At 48.9% G+C, this 23,853-nt stretch overlaps 1 protein-coding gene across 1 annotated transcript in view; it reads left to right on the top strand.

The window, feature by feature from the left end:
- The window catches only part of LOC130473394 (tyrosine-protein phosphatase non-receptor type substrate 1-like), a 149,045-nt gene that overhangs the window by 8,879 nt on the left and 116,313 nt on the right, over positions 1-23,853 (top strand). The window contains exon 3 of the mRNA XM_056844914.1: positions 509-589. Within this exon, the coding sequence (XP_056700892.1) occupies positions 509-589 (81 nt within the window). The remainder of the gene's footprint in view (positions 1-508; positions 590-23,853) is intronic.

Raw genomic sequence — 23,853 nt, 5'->3', positions numbered from 1 at the left:
AGGTGACCGAAGCTTAGCCCCCGGGGAGGGGGTCACCTTGCGCCGTCCGTAGATGCTCCGCCAGGTGAGTGCGTGGCAGTGTTTGTGTACGTGTGGGGTGCCAGCCGTGCAAAAGGACGTGGCATAGTTTGGGGGGGCGACAACAAGGTTTCTCCCTCCCTGTCCCTCCCGCTCTCCGTCTCTCTCCTTCAACGTTTAAATTTCTAGACATTGGGATCTTGGCGTGTGGCAGGAGGAAAAAGGGAGGGGGCCCAACTTCTGATTCATCTGCTCTCAAAAATAGGTTGGGGCTGGCTTGTTTTTGCTGTCGGATGGGGTTGTGGGCTGGGAGGCATCGCTGGGTTCCTCATTGCTGGGGATGGCGTAGCTTTCCCCCTCCTTGAGTCATCTGTCCTGTGCCCAGCCAAAGGGGGAGAAAAACATGCCCGGCTCCTTCTCTTGGTTGGCTGCTTTTTTATTTTCCTTCTCTTGAAACTCTTTTTTTTTCTTTGTTTTTTGTTCCCGCCAGTGATCATGGAAGCTTGGAGCGCACATCCCCGATGTTTCCTGACCTGCTTGATCGTCCTGCTGCTTTCTAGATGGATGGCAGGTAAGAATCCCGCTTCCTCCCTTCCTGGGCAGAGCGTTTTTTGAAAGAGCGCTGCTTGTTTTCCTACTTCGACGTCCCCCCTCTCAATGGACTTCATTTCCCCCCCAGAACCATTTCTCTGAGATATTCTGCGTCACGGGTGTGAGATTGTGTCTGTTTGCCTTGTCTGGGCAGAGCGAAGGGAGGGCTTTTTGGGTCTGGAGGAGAGATGCGGCGCGGCCGCGAGTTGTTAGATGGAGCCTGACCTCTTTTCTCTTCCCTTGCAAGATTTTCCTCCTCCAAACACCCGCCCACGTCTCATTTTCTACAGCCACGGTGGTGACATGCACCAACACGTTCAGCGAATGTTTTTTTCCCCCCCTCCTCCCGCCTTTGCTGACTGCCAGAGAAATGCAATGAGCGGAGGTGCTTGGGTCCGGCGGAGGCAGGAGGCAGGTGTGGGAGGGGTTGGCACCGTGAGTCAAGCTGGCATTTGGCTGGTGTGCCAGGTGGGGTGGGGGCGAAGGGGGAGAAGAGAAGGGCGGCGGAGAGAGCAGGAGCCAAGCGCTGGAGGTTTTGCTTAAAAAGAGTTCGGGTATGGGGGTAATGATTGGCGTTTGCGCAGCTTTTCTAAAGCGGTTCACGTACAGTTCCCAGTTTACAGACATCCTGGCCGAGTAGGCCGGTGCAGTTCTTGCATTATAGTGGGACTCTTCTTTGCAACGTTCTTCTTTGCAACATACGTTCTGGTAAAGTCCTAAGGCAGTCGCGTCCTATCTGCCTGAAAGATTGAAGAAGAATTAGACTCTCCGGGAGCCCAGGAGCACCTTGGGGACCAACCCGATTTTCAGGGTAGGAGAATTCCAGAGTCTTCATCAGATACAAGCTGGAATGGAAATCCCTGAGTCTTTATTTCCCATTTGGTAGAGGGGGAGGAGTGTTGCGAAGAAGGAACTCAAGAGGCCGAGGTGCAGTGCACATTGTAACCCGCTTGACTGGAGTAGGGGAGAATTGCTTGGGAGAAGGAAAGTAGCACCTTTAACTCTCCTCTCGCTCTCTGACTGGGATAGAAGGGCTCAAAGATCCCCATTCCTATTTGTATCTGATGAAGGGAGTCTCAAAAGCTCATACCCCAAAAGTCCTGTTGGTTTCTAAGGTGCCACTGGACTCGGACCTAGCTGTAGTGAGATTAGAACACAAGAAAGGCCATGCTAGATCAGACTGAGGCCTCTCAAGTCCAAGCAATCTGTTCACATAGTGGCCAGCCAGGTGCCTCTAGAAAGCCCACAAACAAGACGGCGGCAGCAGCATTTATCCTGCCTGTGTTGCACATCACCTCATATAATAGGCCTTCTCTGATCCTGGAGAGAAAAGGTATGCATCATTGACTAGTATCCATTTTGACTAGTAGACATGGATAGCCCTCTCCTCCGTAAGAAAAACCCTGCTGGGTCAGACCCAGGCCCATCAAGTCCAGCAGTCTGTTCACACAGCGGCCAACCAGGTGCCTCCAGGAAGCCCACAAGCAAGACGACGGCAGCACCATCCTGCCTGTGTTCCACGTCACCTAATATAATAGGCATTCTCCTCTGATCCTGGTGAGAATAGGTGTGCATCATGACTAGTATCCATTTTTACTAGTATCCATTTTAATAGTAGATAAGAATCCTATATCCCTATTCAGCCCTTGGTGTGTGTGTGTGGGGGGGGGGGGGTCCATTTTTCCCAAATTTGTAAATCAACTCTGCATCCCAGCTCCTTTCTTTGCAAAATATCTGCCACCTCCAGACTGGGATATAAGGACTCGGAGATCGCCATTCTTACTTGTATCTGATGAAGAGAGCTTTAAATCTCAAAAGCTCATACCCCGAAAATCTTGTTGGTCTCTGAAGTGCTCCTGGAGTCGAATCTAGCTCTTCTGCCTGCCTTAAAAGATCGCCTCCTCGGTTTGCTGGATTGTCTGGCTCCTTGGGGGTGCCTTCTCAAGGGGGCTTTTTCTCAAGGCTCCTTGAAATTCCGTGTGTGTTTGTGTGGAGGTTCACCAAAGACTAAGCTTAAGGCATCTTTCCAGCGTGCGATGTCTATTTCAGTGAATGATGGGAGCATATGAGGCCAATGTGAGTTTTATGTCTTTTTATCCCATTATATTACCCACCTTGGGCTCAAGGGATTGAGAAGGCTATAAAGCACAAGTATGGAAGCATCCTTTCCAAAAGCTTGGGTCTTCAGCTCTTACATTCTTGCAAATCATTGCGGTTAATCTACGGCTAGCAAATGCTACTTAGGATTGCCAACTCCAGGTGTGGAAATACCTGGAGATCTGGAGGGTGGGCTCTATGGCATCCCATCCCTGCTGAGAGCCAGTGTGGTGTAGTGGTTAAGAGCGGTGGTTTGGAGCGGTGGACTCTGGAGAACTGGCTTTGATTCCCCACTCCTCCACATGAAGCCAGCTGGGTCTACCTTGGCCTAGTCACAGTTCTCTTAGAGCTCTGTCAGCCCCACCTACCTCACAGGGTGTCTGTTGTGGGGAGGGGAAAGGAAGGTGATTATAAGCCGGTTTGATTCTCCCTTAAGTGGTAGAAAAAGTCGGCATATAAAAACCCCAACCTGGAGCTGGTGCATGGTCATTGTTTGTCCCCTATGGTTGCCAATTCCAGGTTCAGAAACACCTGGCGATTTGAGGGTGGAGCCTGGGAAGGTGGGGTTTAGGGAGGGGCGGGACCACGGTAGGGCATAATGCCACAGAGTCCACCTTCCAAAGCAGCCATTTTCTCCAGGAGAAGTGGAATAAATGCTTTAAATTATTTATTTATTTTTCACATTTGTATCCCGCCCTCCCCAGCAAGCCGGCTCAGGGCGGGGAACATCCTTAAAAACATAACATACACTCAGTACTCATATAAACAATAAAACAACGATAAAATCCTAACAACCCCATATCAAAGATGGCGCACAAGATGCTAAACTGTGGGCACCGTACAGGTGGCACCCTTTTCAGTCGATGTTATTTATCCATGTTTGGAAGGGGAGGGGGAGCGATTTATGCAGTCTGCATATCAGTTGTAAATCCGGGAGATTTCCAGCCCCCGTCTGGAGGTTGGCAGTCCTAAAATGTGTGTTTGTCAGGTTGGTGCTTTGAAAGCTCTCACTGTTCTGGTTCTTAAAACAGAGTTGAGGATTGTGCCCGTCCTCTGGCTCTTTAAAGTGGCACATTCCTATCTGCACAACCCGCCATGGGCAGATCTCTCCCAGCCTCAGTTCCGTGTCTGCATAATGGGAAGAAAAGTGGCATTTGTTCCTTTTTTTTTTGCATAGCAGTTGCAAGAACAGGTTAATTACAGGGTGGGCGAGGATCCAGTTGGTCATTTGTCCCCATTTGCTCAAAGGCAGGAGGAGATCCTTGCTGTACCCAGCCTGTCCTTGGCCAACCTTTTCACTTGACAACTTTCCCAGAAGAAGAAGAAAAAAGAGAGACTCGCTTGCTTCCTGATAGGTACTCATCCGGTCGTAGCTAATGGCCATTGTAGGCAGCTTGTTCCGCTAGTTAAATTGCTATTAAAGTTACATTTTGGTTAAACCTTGGGAGGGAAAGAGAAAATCGGTCTGTGGTTTAAGGGCTGCCGCATTTGCCGCAGGAAATACCCGTGTAAGGCTGGCGTTTCCCGCAGCAAACCTATAACGTGTTCATCACAGATGAGCATGCACATTGCTGTAAACACATTGCGCATCCTTCTGGGAAAGCTGACAAGGCCTGATGTCCCAGACAGGTATAAACAGACAGGTGTTTAAAGATGCATGTTCCATCTCTGACACACCTCACCCAGGAAGCATAATCAGTGGAGCGCCATACATTATAATTTCTGCAGGAAACAACAGTGGGACGCTGATGTTTTCTCCAGCTAACGGTTTATTTATGAGCACTACATCTATCCAAAGATTCATGGGCATGCCTCCGGAGATGCTGCCTGGAGGCAGAGTTTATGCCCAGGTCCAGGGTCTGCCTTTCTCTGTCTAGTACAAGGGTCCCCAGTGTGGTGCCTGTGGGCACCATGGCGCCCTCTGACAACTTTCCTGGTGCCCTCCAAGTGTTTTTAGAAAGTGGGTGGGGCCAACAGAGCTCCTGATTGGCTACTGGCGATGTGACAGATACTGCCAGATGTATGGATACCAGATGTATGCCAAATGTATGTTATGCATAGTTCAACTGTGGAACTCCCTGCCCCAGGATGGGGTGATGGCTGCCAACTTGGAAGGCTTTAAGAGGGGAGCGGACATGTTCGTGGAGGAGAGGGCTATCCATGGCTACTAGTCAAAATGGATACTAGTCCTGATGCAGACGTATCCTCTCCAGGATCAGAGGAGCATGCCTATTATATGAGGTGCTGTGGAACACGGGCAGGATAATGCTGCTGCAGTCATCTTGTTTGGGGGCTTCCTGGAGGCCCCTGGTTGGCCACGGTGTGAACAGACTGCTGGACTTGATGGGCCTGGGCCTGATCCAGCAGGGCTTTTCTTATGTTCTTATAATACTAGTCATGATGCACACCTATTCTCTCCAGTATCAGACGAGCATGCCTATTATTTTGGGTGCTGTGGAACACAGGCAGGATGGTGCTGCTGCAGTCAAAGTCTTGTTTGTGGGCTTCCTGGAGGCACCTGGTTGGCCACTGTGTGAACAGACCTCTGGACTTGATGGACCTTGGTCTGATCCAGCAGGGCCTTTCTTGGGTTCTTATGTATGTTTGTTAGCTCAATATGTAGACTTGTGTGTATGCAAGGAAATGTTTTAAACATGCTCATCTTGTTAGACAGAGCTTCTGTCTGAAATGCTGAAGAGCTACAGTCAGAGTTATGCATAACTGCAGTCCATGAATATTTGTTGATGGCGCTGTCTGCTGTGACAGCCATTTTGTGGTTTGGCCCACTACTGTCAGATTTCCAAAGGTGCCCACTGGCTCAAAAGGGTTGGGGACCCCTGATCTGGTACATTTTTCCCCTCCCACCTTTCATCCAAGGAGCTCATGATAGATAATTCTCTCTTCTCTGTTTTACTCTCAAAACAACCTGGCGAGGCAGGTTAGGCTGAGAGAGAATGGTGGGCCCCAGATCCAGCGTGAGAGCCAGGATGGTGTAGTGGCTAGAATGCCAGACAAAGACCAGGTTCGAATCCCTCCTCTGCCATGGAAGCTTGCTTGGGTGACCTTGGGCCAGTCACACTCTCGTCATTTATGCATGGGAGTATTACCTGATGTTTGTTGCTGGCTGGACCCACACTTTCCTGTTGGGAATTTATGCACCAGCAGTCTCCAAGTTCAAATCAAGACCCACCCCTTTAAATGCTGCTTTGTAATTGGCTTACTTTGTAGAGCTTACTGGGAGAGAAACCCCCTCCCAAACCCAATTGCCACATAAAAAACCATTTTAAGAACAAAAAAACCAAGCAATCTGAAAGGAAGGGGCTGTGGCTCAGTGGTAGAGCCTCTGCTTGGCATGCAGAAGGTCCCAGGTTCAATCCCCGGCATCTCCAGTTAAAGGGACCAGGCAAGTAGGTGATGTGAAAGACCTCTGCCTGAGACCCTGGAGAGCGGCTGCCGGTCTGAGTAAACAATACTGACTTTGATGGACCAAGGGTCTGATTCAGTATAAGGCAGCTTCATGTGTTCATGTGAAAGGGTGGGGAGAAATCCAAGCCTCAGTTTTAAAAAGCCTTTCTTCTGCTCAGAAAGAGCCCCGAGGAAGCAGGAAGTATTTGAATCCCCGCCTCTTTACACACTGCTTTGTAATTGGCTGTGAGAGAAACCAAGCTTGCATGTCCCACGCTTTGCCTTATGCACGGGTATTTCGCCTGGGCTGTGGTCAGGGGAGAGGGAAGAATCGGGTTAACAGAGGAACGGGAAGTCCCAGGATTTGTGAGGACTGGCAGTGAGGTCATCTCTGATGGACAGAAAATTCATGCATATCTCCAAGGAAGAACTGAGACAGACCGGGGGCGAATGTGAGTGAAAGTACCCATGCATAAATGACCACTGTCAGCCAAACCTACCTCACAGTGTTGTTGTGAGGATAAAATGGAGGAGAGGGGAATGATGTAAGCCACCTCGAGTCCCCATTTTGAGTATAAATGCAGTAAATAAAACCCCAGATTTAGCCACCCAGCCCCTGTGGAGCTGTTGGGTACTAGTGGGACAAGATGAATAGGTTTGCGGGTCGTCTTCTCCCACATTGAACCAAGCCGCCTCTGAGATGCCATTGCGGCCATTCCCTAGGAGGTGGCTTTGCTTCCTTCCGCCTGCCAACAGCAGCATCCCCAGGAATGTCCGTGTGAATTAGAGGCAGGGTTGCCAACCTCCAGGTGGGTGCTGGAGATCTCCTGGAATTACAACTGATCTCCAGGCGACAGAGATCAGTTCCCCTGGAGAAAATCACAGGGTGCACTCTGTGGCATTATACCCTCCCCACCCCAAACCCTGCCCTCCCCAGGCTCCACTCCCCAAATCTCCAGGCATTTCCAGTCCAGAGCTGGAAACCCGAGCAAGAGGGCCGATCTGCCCCTGCTCTAGGGTTGCCAACCTCCAGATGTGGGCTGGAGATCTCCCAGAATATCAGCTGGTCTCCTGGTGGCAGAGATCTGTTTGGAAAATGGTGGGTAGGCTCTGTGGAACTATACCCCGCTGAGACCCCTCCTACCACCCTTGCTAGGCTCCTCCCCCAAATCTCCAGGGATTTCCTAACCCAGAGCTGTCAACCTCTCCCCTGGTTCCCTATTTCCTTGTGGGGGTTCTGGTGCTGGCTTAAAGTGTTATTTATGACTGCATTTGGCTTCCCTCTCCTTGCCCTTCCCCAAAAGAATAAACCATGCAGTATTGCTCCCTTGCATCTATGTGCAGGATGAAGTTAGTTAAGTTTCCCTTCTGCTCACATGAGACGCAGTGGTGAAATCCAAACCCAGTTGTTTCCTGGGAAGTCAGGCCATGATGTTATAGTCACTCGGTTTGAAATGAGCTGTCAAGAGTGTAGCGCGTGGCTTGTTTGCATTCGCCCTTGGGGATCCGCGCAGCAGGCATCTTTGGAAGGGGTCGGCAGCATCTGGAAATGGAGCTTTGAAATGAGAGCGACCAATGTAGAGTGGATCTGTTCATGGAGGAGCGGGCTATCCATGGCTGCTAGTCAGACTGGATAGTAATCATGATGCATACCTATTCTCTCCAGGATCAGAGGAGCATGCCAAATATATTAGGTGCTGTGAAACACAGGCAGGATAATGCTGCTGCAGTCGTCTTGCTTGTGGACTTCCTAGAGGCCCCTGGCTGGCCACTGTGTGAACAGACTGCTGGACTCGATGGGCCTTGGTCTGATCCAGTGTGGTGTTTCTTATGTTCTTATGGATACTGGTCATGATGCATACCTGTTCTCTCCGGTCTCAGAGGAGCATGCCTATTATATGAGGTGCTGTGGAACACAGGCAGGATGCTGCTGCTGCAGTTGTCTTGCTTGAGGGCTTCCTAGAGGCCCCTGGTTGGCCACTGTGTGAACAGACTGCTGGACTTGATGGGCCTGGGTCTGATCCAGCAGGGCCTTTCTTATGTTCTTAAATGTGTGTGCCCCATTCCTGTCCTGTGAACAGACATTGTTTTCAGGATGGGCGTTGCTGGCAGATTGCCATTGTCATTTTAGAGTCGGGTTGCCAGCTTGCAAGTGGGGCCTGGAGATCTCCCAGTCCTTTAACAGATATGCAGAAATCCAACAGGTATAGTCCCTCACCACAGTTATAGGTCAAGATGCATGGGTTGGATTTCTGCCTGTCGCTGCAAAAGGTGTCAACTCTAGTTGGCAACTTTCCATAGGCCCTGGCAGTGTATTAGCGTCAGGGTTGCCAGGTCCCTCTTCGTGACTGGCAGGAGGTTTTTGGGGCGGAGCCTGAGGAGGGCGGGGTTTGGGGAGGGGAGGGACTTCAATGCCATAGAGTCCAATAGCCAAAGTGGTTAGTTAGAGGGTCGGCCTGTTCGAGTCTCCACTCTGCCTCTGACGCTCACTGGGCGACCTCGGGCCAGTCACACACTCTCAGCCTTGCCTACCTCATGGGGTTGTTGTGAGGATAAAATAGAGGAGAATGATGTAAGCTGCTTTGGGTCCCCATTAGGGAGAAAGGTGGGTCAAAAATGAAACAAAATAATATTCACTATTTCAGTGCTGTGGGTGGGAAAAGAAACCAACCCCCGTCTGTGAAGATGGCAACGTGTCAGCAAACCAAGGGGGAAAGGGAGAGATGAGCATTGCACTTGGCCAGATGTGGGGAGGGAAAGGCTCCCCCGTGGTGCTGCATCTCCCAGTTACTCATGAGAAGCTCTGTCATCTCATGGTGAGTCCAATGATCACCTAGAGTTGCCAGCCTCTAGGTGGGACCTGGGGGTCTCCCAGAATTACAACGGATCTCTAGACTACGGAGATCACTTCTGGAGAAAACAGTTGATTTGGAGCATGGACTCTACGGCATTATACCCCTCTGAGGGTCCCTCCCTTCCCCAAACTCCACCCTTCCCAGGCTCCTTCCCCCAAATCTCCAGGCATTTCCCAACCTGAAGTTGGCAACCCTATTCCAGAAACAGGTGACCGCTGTTTGGTTTCCGGTGGTTATTTATGCGTGCTAAGGTTTGGGCCTGACACCGTTTGGCTTGGTGGGTGTTTGATTGACTGCAGCACAGCTAACTTTCTGTACCGGGATTTTAGGATGACGTTGGTCTTTTATGCAGGGCTGTTTCACTCGCCGTCACCCCTCCGACGACTCCGGGTCTTTGATTGGATTGTGCGTGCCATTTCCAATTGTCAGAGGTCGCCTCGCTCTCCCCCCTGCGTTTCCCCGCGTTTTCAAATTTGAGATAAAACAGGTCTCTGAAAATGCGGGCAAAACACGGGGAAAGGCAGGGGGAGAGCGAGGCAACCTCAAAGACCCCGAAGTCATCAGAGGGGTGATCCCGAGTGAAATAGCCACGCATAAAAGACCTTTGTTTGGGGGGAGGGGGGCTAGGAAGCCTAAAATAATGTAAATGGCGACGGCACCACATAGATGCAGATGTGTTTTAAAAGGGCTTTTCCTTACCCCCTCCGCGTGTTCCTCACTATGACTTGAGCGGCACAGCCTGGAAAGCAGCTGTCTAGGTAAAAAGAGAGCCACCCACAGCCGACTGTAACCACAAACATGCGTATCACACAGCAGAAGAGAAACAAAACCGATTAAGCAGGCAGGGGAAAAAAAGAGGAACTGTGAATGATAAGACTTTCCAGGCTGAGATAGTAATGGTGGCATTTCGAGGCCCCGATCTCTCTGTGGCTTGGGTGAGTTATTTCTATGGTATGGTCCATAGGGTTGCCAACTCCAACCTGGAAAATTCCTAGATATTTGGAGGTGGAGCCTGGGTAAGGGGGGGTGTTGGAGAGAGGAGGGACCTCAGCAGGGTATAATGCCACCGAGTCCAGTGTCCAAAGCAGCTATTTCCTACAGGGGAACTGATCTCTGTCGTCTGGAGGTCAGGTGTAATTCATAAGAACATAGGAAAAGCCATGATGGATCAGACCAAGGACCATCAAGTCCAGCAGTCTGTTCACACAGTGGCCAACCAGGTGCCTCCAGGAAGCCCACAAGCAAGACGGCTGCAGCGACAATCTCCCTAGGGTTGCCAGGTCCCTCTTCGCCACCAGCAGGAGGTTTTTGGGGGCAGAGCCTGAGGAGGGTGGGGTTTGGGGAGAGAGGAATGCCACAGAGTCCAATTGCCAAAGCGGCCAATTGATCTCTGATCTCTGTCGCCTGGAGATTAGTGGTAATAGCAGGAGATCTCCAGCTGCCACCTGGAGGTTGGCAACCCTACATAGAGTCCATCCTCCAAAGCAGCCGTTTTCTCCAGGGAAAATGATCTCTTTCATCAAGAGTTCAGTTGTAATTCTGGCAGATCTCCAGGCCCCACCTGGAAGCTGCCAATCCTATAATTCAATTCAATTCAATTTATTACGGTCATTGACCAGCAAAGGAAATATTCAAAGGAATTAACATTGATTAAAAAGGTGAAATAGAACAATATATCTGTTCATAAGGTATTCAAAGGGATTAATATTGATCAAAAGGTAAAAAAAATAACAATATATCTGTATGTAAAACATCAGTTAGAATATGTTTACAATAAAATTTAATATTTACATTAATCATTTCCCTTATCAGAGTTATTGCGACCCTATAAAATGAAGCAGATATGTTGCAATAGAGGCTGGAAAGAGAGCCTGGACAGCAATGTGTGTGTTTGGGGTGGGGGGCGTTGGCTGGTTCATCCTTCCTGTTTCTGTTTCCTCCTTCCTTTATCTTCTCCCCCCCACCCCACCCCATCCACACGAATTCCCTTTGGTCCCCTGCCAGGAAACTGCTGCAGTGGGTGTTTGCATGATGCTTCTTCCCGCGGGGGCGCTGATGCGGGCGCCCTCTTATTAAACGGCAGTGCCGCGGCCTGCCGAATTCCTTTGGAGGCACCCGCAAGAGCAGAAGGCTGAGCCCCTGCGCCTCTATTCTGAGCCCGCTCCTGACTGGGGAGCTGCGAAGGAGTCTGCCACGGATGGGGGGCAACGTCTGGGGGAATGAGACGTCTGTCTTCAGAAAACACCGCTGCCCGGAACGACAGGCTGCATCAGTCAAGGGGACGGGGTTGATTTAAAGTCCTGTTTTCTTCCCCCCCCCCACCTCCTCCTTTTTAAAAATAACTCCCTCTGTCTCTCTCTCCCGCTGGTTGTTGGTTGTAGAGACAAAGCATGTGTTTGTCCGTAGAGAGAGCTGGATATTTGCTCTGTCAATACTAGGGTTGCCGACTCTGGGTTGGAAAATTCCTCAAGATTTGAGGGGTGGCGCCTAGAGAGGGACTTCTGCAAGGTGTAATCCCACAGAGTCCACACTGCAAAACAGTTTGGGTGCAGAATATGAGCACAGAGGTGGAAACTAGAGTAACACACCAAGTAGCGTCGAAGATGATTTGAAAAATTCACTGATCTCAGCCTGATCTGCTCACTTGGAGAGGCCAGCTCTGCTCCTGGTAGCCCGAGGCAGGGTACAGCCACGCCAGGTAGCTAGGCTTTCCAACCTCCAGGTACTAGCTGGAGATCTCCTGCTATTACACCTAATCCAGTGTGCTGCCATAAGAGAGCCAGCTTGGTGTAGTGGTTAAGAGCAGTGGTTTGGAGCGGTGGACTCTGATCTGGAGAACCGGGTTTGATTCCCCACTCCTCCACTGGAGGCTAATCTGGTGAACTGGATTGTTTCCCCCCATCTCCACGTGAAGCCAGCTGGGTGACCTTGGGCTAGTCACAGCACTCTTAGAGCTCTCTCAGCCCCACCTACCTTACAGGGTGTCTGTTGTAGGGAGGGGAAGGGAAGGTGATTGTAAGCCGGTTTCATTCTTCCTTAAGTGGGAAAGAAAGTCGGCATCTAAAAACCCAACTCCTCCTCTTCCTCTTCCTCTTCCTCTTCCTCCTCCTCCTCCTCCTCTTCTTCTTCTTCTTCTTCTTCTTCTTCTTCTTCTTCTTCTTCCCAGCCTATAGAGATCAGTTCACCTGGAGAAAATGGCTGCTTTGCCAATTGGACTCTATGGTATTGAAGTTCCTCCCCTCCCCAAACCCCACCCTCCTCAGGCTCCACCCCCCAAAACTCCAGGTATTTCCCAACCCAGAGCTGGCAACCCAACAGGTAGCACATGGTGTAAACACGGCCCTTAGTGGAAAATGGAAATGATCCTGAAACACACACACATGCCCCATTTACCACGACTTTAGATGTGGCGGGGTGTTTCAGATAGTCACTTTGTACTTAATAAGGTGTATGTTTATTAGCAGGGAAACACTTCTGAGCTCGAAATATCTGCTCTCATTTGGCTGGCACATTTTTGACACTTAGCCGTGCACAGACGCTGTGTGTGTGCCATCAAGTCACAGCTGACTTATGGTGACCCCGTAGGTTTTTCTTTTTTTTTATATAAATTTTATTGGGTTTTATAATAGAAATTTTCCATTGCATTAAACAACATCTATAACAATATCGAATTTCAATTCTAACCTAAAGTTGTTATAATTACATATCATATAATTAAAAAGAGAAAAGAAAAAAGAAAAAAAAAGAGATGGAAAATTTTTTGACTTCCCCATCACCTCTATCTGCCTCTTAATAAAAAGTTCCTCCCGTCATAGGTAATCTAATCTTGATAAAATATCAATACCATATATAAAAAACCATAATCTGTTAGTAAATATAATTATGCTTATTCAATATAAAAAAAAAAAATCAAAAATAATCCTCTGGATCAGATTAGAAAATATTCTTCCATTCTTCCCAATTTTAACTCATATTCACAATAATGCATCCACCCCGTAGGTTTTTCAAGGCAAGAAACATTCAGAGGCGGTTTGCCATAGCCTGTCTCCACGTGGACTGGGAGAGTTCAGGGAACCCCAGGTCACCCAGCAGGCTTCATGTGGAGGAGTGGGGAATCGAACCTGGTCCTCCAGATTAGAGTATGCTGCTCGCTTAACACACCCAAACTCTTGGGTTTGGCAAGAGGATTAGGGGGATGGAGCGCCTTCCCTATGAAGACAGGCTGAAGAGTCTGGGATTTTGCAGTTTATCATGTCCCCTTTTAGTCGTCTCTTTTGTAAAGATTTATCAAATTATGCACAGGGTTGAGAGAGTTGACAAAGAAGACCTTTTCTGTCTCTCCCAAACTACTAAACTCGAGGTTTAGTAGCTGCTTAGCTTGGAAAGAAGGCTGTTAAGGGGAGACATGATAGAGGTCTATAGCATTATGCATGATTTGGAGAGAGTGGACAGGGAGAAGCTGGAGGGTTAGAGATTCAGAACAGACAAAAGGAACTATTTCTTCACACAACACATAGTTAAATTGTGGAACTCCCTGTCCCAGGATGTGGTGATGGCTGCCAGCTTGGAAGGCTTTAAGAGGGGAGTGGACATGTTCATGGAGGAGAGGGCTATCCGTGGCTACTAGTTAAAATGGATGCTAGTCATGATGCATGCCTATTCTCTCAAGGATCAGAGGAGCAGGCCTATTATATTAGGTGATGTGGAACACAGGCAGGAGAATGCTGCTGCAATCATCCAGAGTAAATGGTTGGCCATTGTGTGAGACAGGATGCTGGACTGGATGGACCATTGGTCTGGTCCATCAGGGTTCTTATTATGTTCTCATGAAGGTCTTGGCCTCTATGCCCTATTGTTGGACCTCTGAAGGAACTGGCTGGCTACAGTGTGAGACAGGATGCTGGACTAGATGGACCACTGGTCTGATCCAGCTGGGCACTTCTGATGTTCTTATGAAGGCCTCAGCCTCTGTGCCTTGTGGTTGGCCCTCCAGAGTAACTGGTTGGCCACTGGGTGAGGCAGGATGCTGGACTGGATGGACCACTGGTCTGATCCAGCAGGGCTCATCTTATGTACATATGAAGACCGTGGCCTCTATGCCCTGATATTGGCCCTCCAGAGGAACTGTGTGAGACAGGTCTGATCCAGCAGGGGTCTTTTATGTTCTTGTGATTTTAGTCATTTCTGAAAATTATTGAAATGGTTCTCTCTTCCTTTCTGTCTAGAAATTACCTCCCAACTAAACTGGCTAGGACTGCCCATGAGTTCTAAGTGGCTAGGGCAGTTATGGCGAACCTTTTAGAGACTGAGTGCCCAAACAGAACCCAAAACCCACTTATTTATTGCATAGTGCCAACACGGCAATTTAACCTGAATACTGAGGTTTCCTCCCAGCTGGGTGGTGGGGAGTCCAGGGAAGGGGGGGCGGCGGGTTACTCCCAGCTGGGCGGCAGCGAGTCCAGGGAAGGGGGGGCACTTTGAACTGCAGGCAGCGTGGAGCAGTTCAAAGCCCCCGCCGCCCAGCTGGGCGGCGGGAGTCCAGGGAAGGCAGATGTGATGGCTGCGCGTGCCCACAGAGAGGGCTTGGTGTGCCAAGTCCGGCACGCATGCCATAGGTTCGCCAACACGGGGCTAGGGCATTGGATTGGGGAGGTCTGGGTTTGAGTTCCTTAATGCTTTAAAACTCACTGACCTTGGGAGCTCTTTCTCTCCCCACCTGACATAATACACAGGTTTGTTGTGAAAATAATTCAGGGTAGACAGGAGGCATGTCAGCCTGAGGTCCTTGGAAGAAGGGCAAAATTAAAAACAAATATTTACTCCTCTTATATCCCACCTTTCTCCCCAGCGGGGACCCAAAGTGGCTTACATCAGTTTCCTCACCTCCATTTTCACAACATCCCTGTGAGGTAGGTTAGTTTGAGTGTATGTGACTGGCCCAAGGTCAGCCAATGAGCTTCCATGGCAGGGCGTGGATTTGAACCTGGGTCTCCCAGACCTGGTCCAACATTCTAACCACTGCACCACACTGGCTCTCAAGCCAATTTGAAAAATTATCAGAGGTAAGGGAGGGAGGTGCCCAAAGCTACCTGGTAGATTTTAGAGCTGGGTAAGGTGTCTTACCCAGGTCACCCCTGACCCATGGGGTGACGTCACATCCCGAAGTTTACTAGGCAGACTTTGTTTACGGGGTGGTTTGCCAGTGCCTTCCCCAGTCTCGTCTTCCCTTTACCCCCAGCAAGCTGGGTATTCAGTTGACCAACCTCAGAAGGATGGAAGGCTGAGTCGACCTTGAGCCTGCTACCTGAAACCAACTTCTGTCGGGATCGAACTCAGGTCGTGAGCAGAGCTTAGACTACAGTACTGCAGCTTACCATTCTGCGCTACGGGGCTCTTACTTTAGAGCTGAGGAGTAGTTTAAATCTGGATTTTCCTAAATCAATATCTAATGCTATATCCATTGTACTACACTGCCTCTCGAAAGAAGAAGAAGAGTTGGTTTTTATATGCCGACTTTCTCTACCACTTAAGGGAGAATCAAACCGGCTTGCAATCTCCTTCCCTTCCCCTCCCCGCAACAGACACCTGTGAGGTAGGTGGGGCTGAGAGCTGTGACTAGCCCAAGGTCACCCAGCTGGCTTCGTGTGTAGGAGTGGGGAAACAAATCCAGTTCACCAGATTAGCCTCTGCCACTCATGTGGAGGAGTGGGGAATCAAACTAGGTACTCCAGATCAGAGTCCACAGCTCCAAACCACCGCTCTTAACTACTACACCACACTGGCTCAACCAGAAGTGTTGAGGGTGATTTGCAGAAAATTCTGATCTACCTCTTACTTAATCATGAATTCCCTTTGTTGTTGGAAACTTATGAGGAGGAGAACACCTTCCCAAAGGACCTGTAAATTCTTCCCAGGGGTGAAAAAAAGCTGTTTAAAACAACTTCCGTAAAACCGACACACACTTCATTGTTAACCATAGCAGCAGTCTATCATAAAAAGAAAAAAATTAAATTTGGCCCCAGCAGTGGGAAAGCAGAGCTCCTTGAACAGAGCTCTTCTGTTAACGCCAGCAAGTAGAAATTCAATTTTCTGCCGGGCTGGCAAGGTCTGACTTTGGCAGACGTCGAGCGAAGGTCTTGATCCTGGTATTGTTGGAAATATCACGAGTACCAGGGGAAGGGGGAATCATCAACAACTTTACCCTTCAGATGAAGCGCCTGAGCTCATACATGTCTTTCTGAACCTATAGCGTAGTGCAGCCTGCAGCGTTTACTGCTAGGGAAAAAGTGAAAGGGTGTTTCTTTTTTTTTTAAGAGAGTTCCTCTCTGTTTCTGAGAAGTAATTTCCCTAACTGATTTAAGTTTCAGGTTGCAAAACCAAGGGGGTTTCTTTGAAATTGACAGATGCTTGTCCCATCCTGTTAAGATGTAATCACCACTGGTAGTTTTATTTTGTTTCAGAGATATATAAAGGCTGAGATATGGAGAGAGTCTTGTGTGCAGTTCTGCTTCAAACAGGATGTGGACAGAATGGGAGAACGACGAGGATGATCAGGGGCCTGGAGACCCAGCCCTAAGAGTAAAGGCAGAGGGAGTTGGGGATGTTGAGTCTGGAGAAGAGGAGGATGAGGGGGGACAGGATTGCTCTCTTTAAGTATTTGAAGGGCTGTCACTTAGAGGAGGGCAGGGAGCTGTTCCTGTTGGCTGCATAGGAGAGGACTCGCAATTATGGGTTTAAATTGCAGGCAGAGAGGTATCGGCTGGATATTAGGAAAAGGTTTTTTTGCAGTAAGAGTTGTTTGACAGTGGAATCGGCTAACTATGGAGGTGGTGAACTCCCTGTCACTGAAAGTCTTTCAGCAGAGGCTGGACAAGCACTTGTCAGGGATGCTCTAGGCTGATCCTGCATTGAGCAGGGGGTTGGACTAGATGGCCTCTATGACCCCTTTTCAATTCTGTGATTCTTTGATTCTATCTCTGTTCCAACTGGTATCTGACAAAGGGAGCTTTGACTCTCAAAGGCTTATACCTAGAAAATCCTGTTTGTCCTGCTGGACTTGGATCTTGCGGTTGTATTTTGTTGTAATTTCAACTATAGCACTATGACTGGGTATTTGTTCTGTCTTTACTGGTGGTGGTAGTGGAAAGTGCCTTCAAATTATAGTTGAAACCTTGTAGGGTTTTCAAGGCAAGGGACAAACAGAGGTGGATGGCCATTGCCAGCCTCTGTGTAGAGACTTTGGACTTCCTTGATGGCTTCTCATCCAAGGACTATGACACACAAACGGCCCTTCAAAATAAGATTGCCTTCAGCAATTGGCAAAACGCCAGAAGGGACAGGCCATTTGGGAAGTCATTCTTAAGGCACGGTGGTAGTGGACAGCTCCTTCAACCCCCAGCCCACTTAAAGATGATCTTGTAAGGCTTTCAAGGCAAGAGATGTTCATAGGTGGTTGGCCATTGCCTGCCTCTGTGTAGAGACCCTGGACCTCTCTGGTGGTCTCCCATCCAAGTACTAACAAGGACCAACCCTGCTTAGTTTCTGAGATCCAATGAGATTGGGCTAGCCTGGGCCATCCAGATCAGGACAGATGAACAAAGGTGGTTGGCCATTGCCTGCCTCTGTGTAGCAACCCTGGACCTGGATGGTCTCCCATCTAAGGACTAACCAGGGCTGAACCTGCTTAGCTTCCAAGATCTCACAAGATTGGGCCGAGCTGGGCGATCCAGGTCAAGGCAGACAAACAGGTGGTTTGCCATTGCCTGCTTTGGAGGTCTCCCATCCAAGTTCTAACCATGGCGGACCCTCCTTAGCTTCTGCAACCTGATGAGATTGGGCTAGCCTTGGTCAGGGTTTGTCTTTACTAGGCTGATATATGTTTATATAATGAGTAAGCCATGAGTTGAGACATAAGTACATAAGAAAAGCCCTTCTGGATCAGACCAAGGCCCATCAAGTCCAGCAGTCCATTCACACAGTGGCCAACCAGGTGCCTCTAGGAAGCCCACAAACAAGACGACTGCAGCAGCCCCATCCTGCCTGTGTTCCATGACACCCAATATAATAGGCATGCTCCTCTGATCCTGGAGAGAATAGGGATGCATCATGACCAGTATCCATTTTGACTTGCAGCCATCTCCTCCATAATAATAAGAATAATATAAGAATGTCCTTGCTGGATCAGACCAAGGCCCATCAAGTCCAGCAGTCTATTCACACAGTGGCCAACCAGGCGCCTCTAGGAAGCCCCCAAACAAGACTTTGACTGCAACAGCAGTAGCAGCAGCCTTCTCCTGCCTGTGTTCCACAGCACCTAACATAATAGGCATGCTCCTCTGATACTAGAGAGAATAAATATGCATCATGACTAGTATTAATTTTGACATTGTATGGTCCAGTGGATGAAGAGTTTGACTTATTTGTGGTTCACATTTTAACCTCTGCCATAGACTCTCTTTTTCTTTTCGCCGCTGTTGTATAGCTGTAAAATGGGAGCAAAAGTAATGCACCATTTGACAGTTTTCAAATGATAAACACTGCTTCTGGTCACTTCCCTAAAGACTTTGCGATTTGGCTGGGGTTCTCTCCCTCTCCCAAAATACTAGAACGCGAGGGCATCCAATTAAACTGTTGGGCAGTAGAGTCAGGACAGACAAAAGGAAATACTTCTTTACACAACAAGTGATTAAAATGTGGAATTCACTGGATGCACTGATGGCTGCGGGAAGAGATGGGTTTTAAAGGGGATTAGACAGATTCATGGAGCATAGTGGCTACTAGCCATGTTGACTAAAGGGAACCTCTATGTTCAGAGGCAGTCAGCCTCTGAATCTCAGTGCCAGGAGTCAACCTCAAGGGAAGACGTCAGCCTCTGTGCCCTGTTGCTGGACCTCCAGAGGAACTGGTTGGCCACTGTGTGAGACCGGATGCTGGACTAGATGGGTCCCTGGTCTGGTGCAGCTGAACACTTCTGATGTTCTTTTGAAGGCCTCGACCACTGTGCCCTGTTGTTTGCCTTCCAGAGGAACCGGTTGGCCACTGCGTGAGACCGGATTCTGGATTGGATGGACCACGTGTCTGATCCAGCAGGCCTCGTCTTAGGTTCTTGTGTTTGGCCTCTTATATATTAAAAAGGCTTAACCACACCTTCCCATCTGCAGTGACTAGCCACAATATCTTGCTAGAATCTCCCTGTTCAAGTGCAGTATACCTGTGAATTTCAGATGCTGGGGACAAACAGCAATTGAGGGCTGTTGCCCACATACCCTGCTTGTGTGAGCTTACAGCAGGCCTTTCTGGGGGAAGATTGCCGGCCTAGATGGACCCTCCACTCTGCTGTATCATGATTCTCACCCAGGTCTTTCAACATTAGCTTGGGAAAAGGTCTACCACTGGCTCTTCATCATGCTGGAACCTGACCCCACTGTTTTGTTTTTTTAATTATTATTTCTTTCTGTTTGAAACAATTAATTAAAAAAAATGGATTCTCCCTATTTGTCTATTTAGTATATTTTGATTCCACCCTTCTTCCAAGGAGTTCAGGGCAACCTGCATCTTTCTTCCTTTCTTCCATCGTATCTTCTGAACAACCCTGTGAGGTAGGATGGCCCGAGAGAGAGTGACAGGCCCAAAGCCCCACCCACCCCCGCACTGGCAGAGTACGAATTCGAACCCAGGTCTCCCAGATCCTAGTCAGGTGCTCTAACCACTACACAAACTGTCTTTTGGTTCAGAGACAGCCCCCCCTCTCTTTGATGGTTGGGACCTGTTTCTGTGTTGAAGTGGCTGATCATTCCAGTTCTGAATCCTGGCCGAAGCAGGATCCGGATCCGTCACCTTATGTGGTTTTGTCAAAGAACAAAGCCGAGATATGATGGCTAAAGCTATCCAACTTGCTTAAAGGAAGACCGTTAGAGGAATTCTAAAATAAATGGAAGCTTTATTATGACTATGCATATCTGAATGTGTAACGTAAGAAATATATTTATTTCAAAGTAGAAGATAGAAGATGTTAGATCAGGAGATAATATTGGGTAGCAGGCAGTAAAAAGTGTAGAAATACATTATACTTAAGCAGGGAGGACAAGCATAACTAAGTGTAGTAATATCAGATACTGTTTATAATTCTATAATATAAAGATTTGGTTAATCAGAAGACTTGAATAGTTAAAAAGCAGGATGTTTATATAACCCATGTGTTATAGAGCAGTCCATCACTTAGCTAAATCAATTGTATGGTTTATATGAGTAAGTTAGCAAAGGTAGTCAGTTACCGATTTCCCTGTTAGAACGACAAGACTGCGTGCATGTGTATGTGTTTGCAATTTTGCTGATTCCTCCCCAAGGTGGCTGTTCCACTGTTCAGCTGCCTTTGTGGCCGACTCGCGCTGCAAAGATCTTATCCGAAGAAGCGGAAGAGCTTCCCTGAAAGAATCCTGGGGAATTTTAGTTCAAGGGCGCTGAGATCCCTGGCAGGCATACCCTCCACCCCCAGTTCTAGTTCCCGGAGATCTTGCTAGCCTGCGGTGTAAATACGCCCTCAAAGTTAAGACGCTTTCCCTAACGTTCAACCCAAATCTGTCTTCCTGTCAGTCCGAGCTGTTCCTTGTTTCTTGTTTGCTTTGGTCCTTGGTGGATACGATGAACAGTTTTCTTTTTCGGCGTGTTCTGACCTTCTTTTGCATATCTGAAAACTGTCGGTGAGTCCTCCGCTTTCCCCCCCGCATCTTGTTTCTCTGGGCCAAACCAAACCTGTCCTGTTCCATCAGAGTTTCCTCCTGCGAGCGTGTCCGCTGGCTATTCTGAGCTTTCGCGCCTTCCCTTTCAACCAGGTTTGTTTGCAACCTCGAAGTTCCCTGCTAAATATTCCAGACTGCGGCCTTACCTGAAAGGGCTCGGGATATTTGGACTCTTACCTTTTCCAACAAGAGATGGATTGACTCAGTAAAGGAAGCCACAGCCCTCAGTTTGCAAGACCTGAGCAAGGCTGTCAAAGATAGGACATCTTGGAGGACACTGATTCATAGGGTCGCCATGAGTCGGGGCAACTTGACTGCACTTAACACACACAAACACCTTTTTCATCCCCCCTGTCTTCCCAGGAGCTCACAGGTCTCCCCTATTCCATTTTATCTTCACCTGTGACTGGGGTTACCAACTCCGGTCTCAGAAATTCCTGGAGAATTTGGGGGTGGAGGCTGCAGCAGGTGGGATTTGGGAAGGGGAGAGGCCTTGTGGAGTATCATGCCATAGAGTCCGCCCTCCAAAGCAGCCATTTTCTCCAAGGGAGCTGGTCTCTGTCATCTGGAGGATCCATTGTAATTCCATAACAGCCAAAGTGGCGATAGTTAACATGTCTAGGCTGATCATATGTAAAGGGATGAGCATTAGGGTTGCCCATTAGGGTTGCCAGGTCCCGTCCCCGCCCCCCCACCACTGAAATTACAGTTGCCAGATCCAGGTTGGGAAACTCCTGGAGATTTGGGGATGGAGCCTAGGGAGGACAGGGACCTCAGTGGGGTACAATGCCAGAGAGTCCACCCTCCAAAGCAGCCATTTTTTCCAGGGGAACTGATCTCTGTAGAAGAAGAAGAGTTTTTATATGCCGACTTTCTCTACCACTTAAGGGATGATCAAACCGGCTTACAATCACCTTCCCTTCCCCTCCCCACAACAGACACCTGTGAGGTAGGTGAGGTTGAGAGAGTTCAGAGAGAACTGTGACTAGCCCAAGGTTACCCAGCTGGCTTCATGTGTCGGAGCGGGGAAACAAATTGACCCTGGTGGTCCCTTCCAACTTTATTATTCTAAATCCAGTTCACCAGATTTGCGTCCGCCACTCATCTGGAGGAGTGGGGAATCAAACCTGGTTCTCCAGATTAGAGTCCACTGCTCTAAACCACCTCTCTTAACCGCTACACCGCTCTGGCCTCCATAGTCTGGAGATGAGCTATAATTCCAGGGGATCCACAAGCCCCACTTGGAGGCTGGCATCCCTAGTGGGCATGGGGGATCTAAGTGTGCATTAGAAGGGGAACAACCATCCCCGCACTCCATTCCTGTGAGTGCCCGTCTCCCCAGCCTGACTCTGGCTCTGGAATTGGAGTCAGACTGGGAGGGAGGTCCTTGAAACGATGGCGCTTGGGCAGGTATATCAGGAGAAGGGGTGAAATTCTCCTTACTTACACACCCCTTTTGATGTAAAAATATTAGGGGGAAAATGCCCTTCCTGGTTTTGTAGAGGAACAGGAGAGAGAAGAAGAGTTGGTTTTTATACCCCAATTATCTCCACCGAAAGGAGTCTCAGACTGGCTTACAATCAACTTCCCTTCCCCTCCCCACAACAGACACATGAACACATGAAGCTGCCTTATAGTGAATCAGATCCTTGGTCCATCGAGGTCAGTATTGTCTATTCAGACAGGCAGCAGCTCTTCCAGGTCTCAACTAGAGGTCTTTCACATTACCTACTTGCCTGGTTCCTTTAACTGGAGATGCCGGGGACTGAACCTGGGACCTTCTGCATGCCAAGCAGATTCTCTAACTCTGGCCACAGCCCCTCCCCTACCTTGTGAGGTAGGTGAGGCTGAGAGGGCTCAAAGAGAACTGTGACTGGCCCAAGGTCACCCAGCAGGCTTCATGTGGAGGAATGGGAAAACCAACCCGGTTCACCAGATTGAAGCCCGCTGCTCATGTGGAGGAGTGGGGAATCAAACCTGGTTCTCCAGATTAGAGTCCCGCCGCTCTTAACCACTACACCACGCTGGAGAGGAAGAACAGATAAACATGACTGCCCTCTACTACATCTAATTTGATTTCTGAGATGTAAACTCATACGCAGCGGCCATCAGTGGAACTGATCAAATCTGAAAAAAGGTGTTCAAGGACACTGGGTACATGGAGGGGAAATCGCTACAGGTGCCGGGCAGTTCCATGCGCCGTGCCAGGTGATAAGGAGCAGCACTTCGGGAGGCCATGCGTGTGTGTGTATCACAGCAGATACTTTGTGCAAAACAGCGGGGTTTGCGAGCTGTGTCAGAATGACCCCAAATTTTATGTGTTTGATACGGGGAAAGTGTTTGATGGCTTCCAGCCTGCCGTCAACGTAAATTGACTCAAAAAAAAAAATCGCTTTGGTAAATGAGAATTAGGTCTCTCTGTGGAGAGGAAGTATACTTTCTCCCATTTTTTTTTTACCACTGATGAAAGAGTTCTGTATGCCAGAGGGGGTTGGTGTGTGTGTCATTGAACTAGGAGGAAATTAGTCTAGTAGAAGACTTGCTTTTAATGGGTAGGGAGGGTTTATGGCTCACTGGTAGAGCATCGTAGAATCATAGAGCTGGAAGGGAACCACCAGGGTCATCTAGTCCACCCCCCTGCACAATGCAAAATGGTAGACCTTCTTCGTGGCATGCAGAAGGTCCAAGGTTCAATCCCCGGCATCCCCAGTTAAAGGGACTAGGCGGGTAGGTGATGTGAAAGACCCCTGCCTGAGACCCTGGAGAGCTGCTTCCGGTCTGAGTAGGCAATACTGACCTCGATGGACCAAGGGCCTGATTCAATACAAGGCAGCTTCATGTGTTCTACTTTTGGGGAGGGGCCGTGACTCAGTGGAAGAGCTTCTGCTTGGCGTGCAGAAGAGCCCAGGTTCAATCCCCGGCATCTCCAGTTGAAAGACTCCGGCAGGAGGTGGTGTGAAAAACCTCTGCTTGGAGAGCTGCTGCTAATCAGTGTAGACGATGCTGATCTTGATAGGCCAAAGGTCTGATTCAGTGTTCTTGTGCAAGCTGCGCAGGAGGGATGTGCAACATTATTAAATAAGTAAAGTGGGGGGATGAACATGCATCTCATGTTGCTGACAGAGATAAAAGGGTGATGGTTGGGTCTG

The sequence above is a fragment of the Euleptes europaea genome, chromosome 2, assembly GCF_029931775.1.
Source record: "Euleptes europaea isolate rEulEur1 chromosome 2, rEulEur1.hap1, whole genome shotgun sequence".
Classification (NCBI taxonomy): Eukaryota; Metazoa; Chordata; class Lepidosauria; order Squamata; family Sphaerodactylidae; genus Euleptes; species Euleptes europaea.
The sequence above is the reverse complement of the archived record's forward strand: the minus strand, read 5'-3'. Positions and strand labels throughout refer to the sequence as shown.